Below are 11,608 nucleotides of genomic sequence, written 5' to 3' on the forward strand. Positions count from 1 at the left end.
GAACAGCAAAACTGAGTCCAAAATAGCTGATCTTATCTATAATCACAGTTTAGCAGTTTACCTATTTTAGCATGGATTTTGAAATTTGTATTTTAATTCACTACAATTTGAAGTTTAATGAACGATCCTGTTAGAATTAGAAAAATCCTATACACATTTTCCATAACCCTTAAAATCCCATAAGCTTCAGCAGATAATTTGACACACACCCCTGGTGACACTTCCAATAGTTAATAGGTATGAGTCTAGAGCCCTTATATGACAAACCTTGGCACCCTATGTGATTACAAAGGCTGGCTAAGCCTCATGGGAAATGTAGTTCACAATTGCCTAAGGTGCCAAGGTTAAACCTCGCAGGCCTAGGCAGAGAGTCTACACCTGATGCATGTAAGGTACAGAGAACAACAAACAAAATATTATAACACGGACAATATATAACACCATAGATTCATTATCTCATTTTATTTAGCAGTAGAATTCAGCTAAGAAAAGCAGTGACATAGTGTTCAGGGATTACATTCCACCTCTCTATTATTTAATATCCTTTGCCAGCACATATGATGTAATCTCTGGTTCTAAAACATTCATGCAGTCAAGGAACACAGTCCAGTTAGGCTGTCTTTGATATTCAGATTTTCAAAAGGGGACAAAAGCAGTGTGATTTTTTAAAAAAAAGAAAAATAAACACTTTTATGAAAAGTGCGCATGTGAGGGAGGCAAGGCTTTCAAAATATAAGGTCATGTCACTTGGGTATACAGCTATTTTACATCAAGAGCCTCATCTTTAAATATATGCATGGAACATAGTATGAAATTACAATCCAGCCAGCCTGCCTACAGTTCTACCACACACTGATTGCTTAGGCCCTCCCTAGGTATGTAAATAATTAAAAAGCTCTCTATCCACTAAATATTAAAACACCAAACGTGCTTCAGCTGTGGTAAATTTATTTTAAGGACAGATCTCTCCCCCAATAACCCTCCTCCCCCCACCTTCCTTTCTCAGTTTGATCTGAAGCAGTCTGGCCAGACAGCCTAATATAAGTGAAATGATGCAGATGTGTAGGGGAGGGGGTGAAGTCAGAAGGTTTTCAGGACAGGATACCTACATTGACTGCATACAAAACACTAAGCCAGTGTCAGATTTCCAAGATATAAACCTACACAAGTCATAGTGTGCACAGACTGGAGTCTTAGCCCTTATCACTTAGACACTCCCATTCTCCCCCTCATTCTTTTTTTTTTCTTTTTTTTTGTAGCCTCCAGTCCTTTCTCTCCCTTTTAGTACAGGGGTGTATTCAGTAAATTAGGAATTGTGAAGAATAGACCTGACAATAGCAAATTTTACGCCAACTTTGCTGAAATGGCAAAATAATGAAACTGAATATTTATTTTTTTTTAAATAAAAATTTATATTTTGGCTTAAAACGTGCAATTATTTCTTGTCAATTCTCCACTATTTCCATTATAGTGAATACACCTCTATAATTTAAAATGTTAGACACACATACGCTTAAATTAGACAACATTACAGTATATACAAATGTGATCTTTGCTTGCTTTTTTTTTTTTAACCCTTAAAATGTAACCACCCCCTCATGTCTGGTACATAGCCGTCGCGCCCCCTTCTTCTAGACACACACCGACACTGATACCATTTTCTATCAGTTCCAGCTGATTTATTAAAATCATCAAGATACAGACTTTCAGCATTAGGAAAACAGGCATTGATGTTAACAGTGCACTTAACTCTGCTTTTCCCTCACTTGCTATACAAAATATGCAGATGGTCTGTTACAGATGTCTTATGTCTTTTACAGATTATATTGCACATTACGAGAAACCTTGATGTGCCTTAGCTAAAAATCGAGTATCCAGTTTGATATTTACTTTCAGGTCCCATCCACATATCACAGCATATGATATACATAGAATCCTACTATAATACAGAACATATACAATCTTTAAGCTAACAGCTCTCAGGTCTATATCACCATCTCAATAAATCTTTACCTACAAATATTGAACAAATCTGAACTATAGCTGTACAAAAAAAAAATGTGTTTTAAAACCACAAGGCCTTTTTTAGATGCAAGAATTTTTTATATATTTTTTTTCTATTTTTTTTTTAAAGCCTTTTTCTTTTTTTACCAGGACAGAGTTATGAACATACTTGCATGCTAAAAATCCCCAAAACAAAACAAAAAAACAACAAAAAAAAAAAACACAAGATAGGAAGTGCCTGAAAGTCTCACTGAAATATAAGAAACAACAAAAAGAAATGACAGCAGGAATGTTCCCTTTAAACTGTACAAAAATACGCCTAAAAATATTTTAATTTTTAAAAAAGACTGAGGTCTGTTATGTATCAAAAAAAGGTTTCAATACATTATTTTTTTGTTTGTTTGTTTGTTTTTTAACTGAGGTCTGGGTTGTCTGAGATTCAAGGAGGTATCAGGGAACAAGATACAAAAAAATTGGCAAAAACCAAAAGAAAAAAAAATCACATTGTGAAACAATACATTTCTGTTGATCTGTTAAAAACTCTGATTAAATCAGTTCACAGTTTTGTGGAGCATGTCTCCTGCCTGCATGTGTCAGCTTCCCTGCAGCTTAAGAATCAGATGCATAGAAGAAATCAGTTTTCTCCCTCCAAAAAAGAAAAGAAAAAGAAATCCGGTTGTAATACACCTTTCCAGGATAATATTTCAAACTGTAGAATAAAAAATAAAACAAGACACAATGACCCCCTTGAGTAACAGTTGAGCTGCCCAGAAACATAACATTTCTGTAGACCTTCCTCCAGACCCACTTATCACTCATCTTAATTCTTCTTCAAATCCCTAATCTTACAGTGATTAGAAAAATTACACTGACTGAGTAGGAAAAGCAAGACCCCAAATTTCATCATCAGAACATTAAAAAAGCCCCCCACAAAATCCCATTTCTTTTTTTTTTCTTAGATTTCCTCCTCCAAAATTTCATTGATCAATCCCACCCAACCCCTTCCCCCTCCAAAAAATACAAATAATTAAAAATTACAAAAGAAATTTACAAAAAAAATCAGTAGGTGAACACCAAGTCTGAAAAGTTGGCTTCAAGCCAGTCCCCTGCAATCATCTCGCTGAGTTCTGGGGTGCAGTAATCTGGAAACTCAAAATGAGAGCCCAGGCTGCCCTCACTGCATGAATCTAAGTCTTTATCCACTAATGAGAGTGAAAGGTTTCCTGAATTGGAGTTACCCAGTTCGGGTGCCTGAGGGTTTTGGGTGAAGTTTAAACTCAAATCAAACAGCAGATCATCTTTGTCGCTGGTTGAGGTAGTGATAGACCTGACTGGAGCCAGGGTAAAGGTGGGATGATGTGCTGTGCTTTGCTTGGTGATATTTTTGAAGTTGTAAAAGAGTCTGTTGTTGGTGGCATTTGCCATCTCCTCATACATGCTGGCTCCTTCCGTGGATTCAGCAGAAGAGCTCAAGGTGGGACTAGCTGGCACTTTGGCTACATTATATTGCCTCAGCTGCTCCTCATCCTCCTCCTCTTGCTTTATCCTAATCTGCAACTCATCTTCTTCATCGTCCTCTTCCTCCTCATCATCATCCATAAACACACATTTTACAGCCTTGCTCACCTTAAGGTTCCCAAAGACATAGTCCTCTCCACCGGCATCCTCCTGAGGTGACTTAGCCCCAAGCTTGCTGCTGGACTTCAGCTTGGGACACTTCTTGGCTGAGATCTTGTTGCTTTTGCCACTGGTGGTGGTGGTGGAGGTGGCACTCTTGTCTGGAGAATGGCCGAGGGTGTGCTTAGATGAAGGTTCCAGCTTGGGTTTTTTCCTGGGTCGGTATTTGTAATCTGGGTAATCCGCCATGTGTTTGAGCCTCAGCCTCTCGGCTTCCCTGATAAACGGGATTTTTTCGCTGTCATTGAGCATCTTCCAGCGTTTCCCCAGCCTTTTGGAGATCTCAGCATTGTGCATGTCAGGGGACTGCTCCATGATCTTTCTCCTCTCTATCTTGGACCATACCATAAAGGCATTCATGGGTCGCTTAATGTGACCAGTAGCCGTTTTACACCAGTCTGGGTCACTTTCATCAAGGGCTACTGGGCTTCCAGCCATAAACTCTCCCTCCTCAGTGTCTGTGACTTCTGTGTGGTGACTGCTCTCCATGTCCATGCTGTCTGCTTGTTGCACCATGCTGTCACCTGGTCCCCTTGGCTTGACTTCACTGAGGGTGAGTGGCTATCATAGAAAGCTGGATTCCAGCTCTGCTCCCCTCTCCCAGCCAACCCTACGAGTGCTTCTCACTCCCTTCTGCAAAAACTTCCAGCCTTCCCATCTACTAGTTATCTGAGCTATCAGAAGGATTACATCACTCCCTGGTGGACCAATGGCTGTTACAAGACCAGCCCTAACCACTGCCAGTCCCCTCCCCAGCCGCACACCCACTGGCTGCTATTGGAGCCAAAATCCCAGAGAGGGCCTGGCTACAGATCTCAAAAAAATACTAGCCACTGGTGAGAGTCTGTATTATGTGCTGTGTCTGGGAGTTTAACCCCTTCCCTGCTGGCATGGACCATCCCAGGCTTCAGCCCCTAAAAACCTGCATCTGCAGACACAAGGATGTTTTACTGTTAGAACGTTACAATGTATTCGAATCTGCTAGAATCGATTTCACTGCTCTAAATGCATCTCGTAACAACATAATGTGCACGTGTTAAGATACATGTGTGTAACACACAGACCCACAGACCACACTACACACTTTATTTAGATTACAGGGAGCAGGGGAGGGGTGTTGCATCTGGCTTGTCCAGAATAGATATAGTCCAGCCATCTGTAGCCCTCACACGTTCACTTTTTATATTTAGCCAGAGCTGAATGGGAGAATTAAAAAAAAAAAAAAAAACCTGAAGGCTGGGCTTCAGATTTATGATAGACCAGTTGTCTGCTGCAGTATTTCTTGGAAATCAGGTTTAATAATGACCACGGAGGTCATTTAAATCATGCTTCCCCCCTGCACTGCAACTTACCAACTCCCACTAATCTCAGCCACACGCTGATGAGTGATGAGACTGGTAGTTCCCAGCTATGGCTTTAAGTCCACGGATTGGCTCTTTATGAAGTTGGACAGTGATTGATACCTCTGCTGCCCAGCAGATTCTGCAGCACAATCATTAAAAACACACTAGCCAAGTGTCAATACTTTTGTGCCATGCAAACAGTCTCATGCTTTCCTTAGGAAATAAAGAAAAGGTGTGATTTCTAATGAGGTTAGCATTTTGTGCATGTGTGTCTGTGCATTTAAGGAGGGGTGAATGATGTAATGTGGTTTGGGAGCACACCAATCCTATCCAGTAATTTGACTTTACTTAGAATCCAACAGCAATTTGGGGAAATAATACATAATGCAGTTACTGGGCACACAGACAATGGCTGGAGTCAAAATGTTTCACAAAACAACGGTGCTGAAATTCTGTCTACATGCCCTCTCTGACCTGCTTGATAACAATACATGGAGAATTTCACTTCAATAGTGGAGGGGGTGGTCCTCTCATAGGAAGGCAGCTGAGCTCCAGAATTCTGTAAACCATCTGCCAATCAGGATCCATAAATTGGAAGGCAAGCATCTGGTGAGGGAAGGTGTTATAAGACAACCAGCAGCCCTATCCATCAATGTATTCCTGGATTCACCCATATGAATTCATTACATCCATAACAATAAGCACATATATCTCTGCTCCTGCTGGGGCTATGCAGTGTCATTCATTCATAAAAATGATGTCACCTGTTCTCTGCTACAGAAATCAATTTAACTTCCTCTCTAGAATGGAGTGTGCATGTGAAAATATATCCAGTGAGGGAAAAACCTAAAATAATAATAATAAAAAGCAAACAGCAAAAAAAAAAAAAAAAAAGAAATAATAGTTTGTAAACAATCATGATAAACCTGTTTACTTATCTACTGATATCATTTAAGATCAATATAATGAATGCTTATCAGAAGCCTGCAGTTCTGCATTAATGCAATGCTTAGTTACTGGTATGTGCAGTTATTAAATTTAATCATACCTGGAAAAGTCTTGTCATTTACTGCAATGCTTTTTCCCCCCTGATGATGTGATGGACCATTTATAGTGACCAGGTTAATGATATCCTTATATATTAAAGTGATTTCCTAAACAGAGCAGTGTTTATTTAATTATTAGCCCATTTACCACCCACACACTCCTCTTCATAATGCCTGATCCCTTGACTTTTTGTTGCAAGTTATTTATTTTACCATTCTGGCATCAGATTACATCTAATGCTTGTCTTGTATTTTAATGTCTAGATCCTTTCAGAAAATAGTTCCCTATGTATAAAATCCACATCATTTTACGAGAAGACACTCAATGGTTGGTCAGACATATTATACCTCTAGTGTGTAGTGGCCATGGTGGGACATTTCATGCTATTTTCTAGAAGTCATTAAATGTGGCAGTTTAACTACTAAACAGTGAGTTGTGGCAAATATGAATACAAAAAAAATTAAAGGAACACTACAGCCTAACAATACAAACCTGTACTCCTAACATTATAGAGTCCCTACCCCTAGTATTATGAAGCCCCCCTTTTGCAATACAAATTAAGAAAATTAAAGGTTTACATACATATTTCCAGCAGAGAGGGTCTCTTGGCATTGCTCACCTCGCCATCTCCAGCGACGTCATCTAGGAGGCATGGCCTCCTCTGCTAATAATCTAATAATTTAATGCGCATGTGTGGCAAGTGCGGTGTGCACATTTAACCCCTTAAGGACACATGACATGTGTGACATGTCATGATTCCCTTTTATTCCAGAAGTTTGGTCCTTAAGGGGTTAAAGTTCCACATAGGAAAGCATTGAATTCAATGTTTGCCTATCGGCATCCAAGTCACATGACCTGATTCTACTCAATTGATGCATTTTTTAATGCAGAAACCATCTCTAGTGGTAGAAACTAAATTAATTGGGGAAGAGGAGGGAGCACATCCAGAACATGCACGCACAAAAATACCGCTTTAAAACTTACGAGGTAACTTTAAACCATCTATCTTAGCAAACAAATACGGGGTTCCGGTTACTTCATATGGCCATACAGACGTGTTAAGTTCACTGCTAGGTCAGAGGACTTTAAAATCTGTAGGTCCTACACTATTTTACATGGGAGATAAAAATGCTGACTGTAATACTTACCTAATCTGCTTCCTGAGACTTTCCTGAAAATAATGCTTTCCTGTGGTCACCTTCAAATGGACAACTATAGTGGAGTGGTGGTGTGTACAAACCAAAATGAATCTGGTCTGGGTTCCAAATTTGAACAGAAAAAAATATCTAGTGGTGTGTTGGGAGTGAAATGAGTGTGGTTTGCCGCTCGTGTGTTTACCTGATAACAATGTGACTAGAAGGACATGAACTGATGTTTTTAGCCCAAGGCAAACTAGGCATTTGCATTGGGCGGCACTAACCAAGGGGCAGCACTCAGATTCCCTGGTGTACCCCCTGTCCCTGGGGTTTAGTGGGGCTGATTGTGAGGCGTGTGGCTGTGTTAGACAATATGACAATATGACAATATGATGTCATATTCCGGCTCTCGGCATCAGTAAACAGCCCACGAGGCGCAAGGGAGCAGAGCAGGAAGATCACAGCTCCCTCGCCGCCTCTGAGTCTAACACAGCCGCACGCCTCAGAGCAGCCCCACTGGACCCCAGGTACAAATCCACACCAGGTAGGAAGGCTGGGTGGAAATTTTTAATTTATAATAATTGTAATAATTTGTGAGTGTATGTGTGTATGAGTTTATGTGTGTATCTGTGTGTATGGGTGTATATGAGTGTATGTGTGTGTATGAGTATATGAGTGTATGTGTGTGAGTGTATGTGTGTGCAGGGCCAGCCTTAGGAGTGTGCGAACTTTGCAGTCGCACAGGGAGCCATGGAGCAGGGGGCGCCCTGCGGCCTACACAACTTACACATTGCTGGCTACCCGGGTGGAGGATTTCATTATTCTTCACTCGGGATAAAAAAAATTGGGGCGGGGCTAAGCGTGTGGCAGGGGCGGGCTAAATTACAGTGTGGGCGTGGTTAGAAGTGCATGGGAAACAGGAAGTAGTCCCTGCTTCCCCAACAACCAGAATCCAGGTAACTATGTGTGACTATCTGCCTGTGTGTGTCTCTGTGTGTGTGTGTGTGACTGTCTGCCTGTGTGTGTGTGTGTGTGTGTGTGAATGTCTCCCTGTGTGTTTGTGTGTGTGTGTGTGTGTGTGTGAATGTCTGCCTGTGTGTGTGTGTGACTGTCTTCCTCTGTGTGTGTGTGTGTGTCTTTGTGTGTGTCTGTGTGTGTGTGTGACTGTCTGCCTGTGTCTCTGTGTGTGAATGTCTGCCTGTGTGTGTGTGTTTGGGTGAGTGACTGTCTGCCTCTGTGTGTGTGACTGTGTGTGTGACTGTGTGTGTGACTGTCTGCCTCTGTGTGTGTGTGACTGCCTGTGTGTGTGTCTGTCTGCCTGTGTGCGTGTGTGGCTGTCTGCCTGTGTGTGGCTGTCTGCCTGTGTGCGTGTGTGTGACTGTATGACTGTGTAGTGTGTGTGTGGCTGTGTGCATGTGTGTGGCTTTCTGCCTGTGTGTGTGTGTGTGTGTGTCAGTCTGTGTCTGTGGCTGTCTGTGTGTGTGTGACTGTCTGCCTCTGTGTGTGTGTGTGTGTGTGACTCTCTGCCTGTGTGTGTGTGGCTGTCTTCATGTAACGGTGTGTGTGACACTGTATGTGTGGCGGTATGTACATGACTGTCCATCTGTATCTGTGTGTGTTTGTAATTGTCTGCCTGTAACTGTGTGTGTGTGTGTGTGTGTGTGTGTGAATGTCTGCCTGTAACTATGTGTGTGTAATGAATATTTATTTTTAAATCATTATCAATTTAATAAATCCCCTATACAATCTCTACACTTCTATACACACACTATACATGGATGACAGAGGAGAGGGGGGCGCTGCAAAGATGTTTCGCACAAGGCACCTAAAGGCCTGTGTGTGTGTATGTATGAGTTTATGTGTGTATGTGAGTGCTTGTCAAATCAGTGAGTCTGTTTGTCATTGAGTGTGTGTGTGTGACTATCAGTGTGTCTGTAAATGAGTGTCTGTCAGTGTGTGTGTCTATTAATGAGTGAGTGTGTGTCAGTGAATGTGTGTGTGTCAAATCAGTGAGTTTGTATCTGTCAGTGATGGCTGTGTGTGTGTGACTGTCAGTGTGTATCTGTCAGTGTGTGTCAGTCAGTGAATGTGTGTGTCAAATCAGTGAGTCTGTGTCTGTCAGTGAAAGTCACCTAACTGATGCTGGATGTCCTTCTGCTGTTCATGAAGACATCCTGCGTCTGCTAAATCCTCATATGAAAGAATTGATACAATGCTTTCCTATGGGGAAGCCTAATGCAAGCACGGAGGAGGAGCCTGACCCAGCGTTGAGGGACACCAGCGCTGGATTCAGGGGTTTTAACCCATTCAATGCCGAGTGGGTGGCAGGGGGGCACGAAGGAGGAGGGCACTATATGGAACTATAGTGCCAGGAAAACAGCTTTGTTTTTGTGGAACTATAGTATCCCTTTAAAAGATGTAGGAAAAGATGGAGTCTAAAGAGGAAGGGGTGGGTTCTTAATCAGGAAGAGTTGCGGCCTTGACAGGAAGGGGTGGGGCAAATTTAGATTAGGGGAGTTCCCAGGTGTAGTCATGCCTAGAGTAGCACGAAACAAAATACACCACTGAGGACATGACTCTGTTTTACTCATCTTATTATTTCAGAATACCCAGATGAATTTACAACAGAGATCATGGATATGGAGGACAAGGCGTCGTCATCTATAAAAATGACGCAATAGTGAATGAATCACTAGTACAATTTATTAGAGATCAAGAACCCTGTTTGAGAGATCTCTAAACACCTCTGCATACACTCAGAACCTTAGATGGTATAAACACAGCTTTTCTTATTTTCTACTGTCCCCCAGGACGAGGCAATATAGAAGTCATGTAAGCATGACATTACAAGCCATCAGGCTTCCATTTTAAATCTGCAATAGAGCCCTAGGGTCTTACACTAGTTCCTAGTTTTTCAGACAGTTATTCCAAGAGACACAACATTTTGCATCCCTTCCTTATTTATTTTTCTTTTTATACTGTACGATAAATTAATATTTTGTACTAGAATGTACAAAAAGTTCTAGTGGTTTTTACTTTTCTGATCAATTGATTTTAAAATTTTAGGGTAAATGATTAAAGCACATATTTCAATAGTCAGAAAAGTAACAATCTGACTAAATCCACTTTTAGTTTTTTACATCTTAAAAATGGAACACATTGACCAGCTATTGACCACGTCTTTCTTAATAATATGTTTTATTTGTGTTAGTCTAAAAAGTCCTCATTTTGAAAAATAAAATGATTTTCTGGTCCATTACAAACTAGCTTAAAGAGAGACTGTTGGCACTCTAACTGCTTAATCTCACTGAAGTGGCTATAGTACAAAAGAAGATCTTCAGGCACTCTTAGTGTTCAAACACCAAGCAGTTTTATTGGAAAATAAAAATAATGTCAGAGCAATGTTTCAACCTTATTCAAGGTTTTGGTAAGCTATAAAGAAACTGTAGTTTCTGTAGACCCCTGGCCATCCTTCCATACAGTGTTAAATCATGTTTAATGTTTTAATGTAATACAAAGGTCCCCAGCAGCCCAACCCCTCTGTGATGCTCAGTCTAATGAGTAAGCACTAGCCTGAACAGCAGTGGGAGGCTATGATTGGCTTAGTGTGTCAGGTGACTACTTTTAGTCTATCACAGTGCCCACTGAAGGTAGAAATCAGTATGGATAAAAGGAAGTGTGTAGTCTCTGTCTTAGCCACACCTCCAGTAGGGTCTGGACAGGGTCATGACCCTTATTTAGGTACTCCGAATGCAGGGGACTCCAAGCATTACAACCAATTCAATTAGCTAAAATGGGTATAGTGTCGTCAGTGTCCCTTAAAAAAAAAAAAAAAAAAAAAGAAAGAAAGACAATCCGAAAACAGCAGTGGCTGTTAACCGCAGATAAGTGAGAAAATGACCCAGAATGAGTGTTATACAAGCTTTCGCTGATTTATTAAAATTGTCAAGATTTTGTTTACAAAACCTTATTCATAGCATGTATCTGCCAATAAAGACATTCATTATAGTAGACATGGCTCAGTCTTGTTCCACTCATCTACATTGTCAGAAACTGTCAGATATGTATTTGTTTCACCTGCTCATACTATAGCATTCTGAATTCTGGTGTGTTCACTAATTACATTTTTTCTTCTTTGATGCATTAGAGAATTAGAGATAAGTACTGAAACCGTTACATGCAATTGAGTTTCTATTATATTAAGAGGTTGCTGACTATTTAATCCAGATATCAAGAGGCATTTTCTTCAGGTAGCAAGCATGTTATACAATTTGCAGACAGAAGTTTCACATGTTCAGTACTGAACCCAACTTTCGAAACGGATGTCATTTTATACCAAGTATGTATTATGTCCACATGCAGTCCAGTTCATTATTAGCCTTTCTGCATTTTCTCCTAACC

General features: G+C 40.7%; 1 protein-coding gene across 1 annotated transcript; it reads right to left on the reverse strand.

Annotated features, from left to right (window-relative positions):
• Positions 1-3,013: 3,013 nt before the first annotated feature.
• SOX11 (SRY-box transcription factor 11) lies at positions 3,014-4,340 on the reverse strand. The gene has a single exon (XM_063442192.1). The coding sequence runs from the start codon at positions 4,195-4,197 to the stop codon at positions 3,064-3,066; it is 1,134 nt and encodes a 377-aa protein (XP_063298262.1). The 5' UTR covers positions 4,198-4,340; the 3' UTR covers positions 3,014-3,063.
• Positions 4,341-11,608: the final 7,268 nt, after the last annotated feature.

The sequence above is a fragment of the Pelobates fuscus genome, chromosome 2 (genome assembly GCF_036172605.1).
Source record: "Pelobates fuscus isolate aPelFus1 chromosome 2, aPelFus1.pri, whole genome shotgun sequence".
Classification (NCBI taxonomy): domain Eukaryota; kingdom Metazoa; phylum Chordata; class Amphibia; order Anura; family Pelobatidae; genus Pelobates; species Pelobates fuscus.